The following is a 1581-nucleotide window of genomic DNA, read 5'->3' on the forward strand; positions in this document are numbered from 1 at the left end:
TGTGGGTGCCCCCACCCTCTGGAACGAACTACCCCCCGAGATCCGGACGATTCCGGATCTCTTAACCTTCCGCCGCGCCCTCAAGACATGGCTTTTTCAACAAGCGGGCCTGACCTAGGGTGAGTTTTAAATAGGGACAATTTTTAAACGATTTTAAAGAGCCACAGCTACCAATATTTGGGTTTTAATTGGTTTTTAGTAGGGGAAAATTTTTTTTGTACGATGTTTTAATATGCTGTGAGCCGCCCTGAGTCCCATGGGGAGAAGGGCGGCATATAAATTTTGTAAATAAATATAAGTGCGTCCTCACTTTCGCAAACAGCAGGTGAGTGGGCACACGCATGCTTCATTGAGAGGCAGGTGTGCGTGCAAATGGAGTTGTGCACGTGCTTGCCTGCCACTCATGCGGAACCAACCCTTCTCCCCACCCCCCAGACTGCAAAATCGGAAACGTTGGGAAATTCTGTCATTGGAAACTGCTTTGTACATAAACAATTTTTATATAATAAAATTTAATAAAATATTAATTTAATTTAATATTAATAAATTTTAATAAAATATTACACAGATAGATAATAGATAAGGTAGTTAGCTAGCTAGTTAGATAATATAGATAAGCTAATTAGATGTGTGTGTGTCTGTGTGTGTCTGTGTGTGTGTGTGTGTGAGAGAGAGAGAGGGGGGGGGGCTTTTGGGGTCAGTCTGTTTATGAATATTTTATTGATTATAAAGTCCCAAAAGGTTGGGACAACCATGGCCTGGATGATTGAGAATCTCCTCAGGCATTGATTGTAAAGATTAACTATTAGTATTATTAATACACAATACTAATTTTCTTTATTAATATCCATCTTTGAATTTTTCTTCCCTCTCTTCCTTTCACCCTTTCCCTTTTTAGTATAAGAAACCAAAGTAAAGGAGAAACAGTTGGTGGAGAAACCAAGATTTTTTCTTAAAGCAATTAGACCGAAGAAACCAGTTTATAACAGTAGCCAGTTCACTGGAAGAGAAGAAACTCAAATTCAGCCAACTTCTTTTTCTATTGAAGGTCAACCTTTAATAAATAAGGGACAAGGTGTCTAGAGCAACTGATCTTTAGTAATTGAATTTTCTGAGCTGAAATAACATGGCCTGTGCAGGGCTTGGAGCAGGAGTCATCATGAGGTTGCATTTCCACAAGACATATTGCATGTTCCCACAGGATTGCTCTGTTATATGTTGCTAGCATGCAGGAAGATGGATTAATTTTGGACCAAGGGCTGCTCTTTCCCTGGAAGCTATAATAAAACCAAGTTTTGATTTGCCTCAACTGCTGCTGATTTCATCACTTGGATACTCTGTGGCATACATTCATCCTTCCCATTCACCTCTGTAGAATACCCAGTTTAATATTTTTTTTAAAAACAAATGGCAGAAATAAATTCTCATTTTTCTTATTTTTTGAATAAATACTGTTGATGCTGAGAAATGAAGTGAATCCAGGAGAATGTGAGTTCTAGCCCCACCTTAGACATGAAAGCTGGCTGAGCAATTTGGGCCAATAATCAGGAGACGACGAGTTCGAATGCCGCCTTAGGTGTG

General features: G+C 39.3%; 1 protein-coding gene across 1 annotated transcript in view; it reads left to right on the plus strand.

Annotated features, from left to right (window-relative positions):
- Positions 1-1379, plus strand: part of LYRM9 (LYR motif containing 9) — a 12408-nt gene extending 11029 nt beyond the window's left edge. The window contains exon 3 of the mRNA XM_015827292.1: positions 899-1379. Within this exon, the coding sequence (XP_015682778.1) occupies positions 899-916 (18 nt within the window). The 3' untranslated portion in view covers positions 917-1379. The remainder of the gene's footprint in view (positions 1-898) is intronic.
- The last annotated feature ends 202 nt before the right edge of the window (positions 1380-1581 follow it).

Source organism: Protobothrops mucrosquamatus, unplaced genomic scaffold (genome assembly GCF_001527695.2).
Source record: "Protobothrops mucrosquamatus isolate PMUCROS unplaced genomic scaffold, P.Mucros_1.0 scaffold3593, whole genome shotgun sequence".
Classification (NCBI taxonomy): domain Eukaryota; kingdom Metazoa; phylum Chordata; class Lepidosauria; order Squamata; family Viperidae; genus Protobothrops; species Protobothrops mucrosquamatus.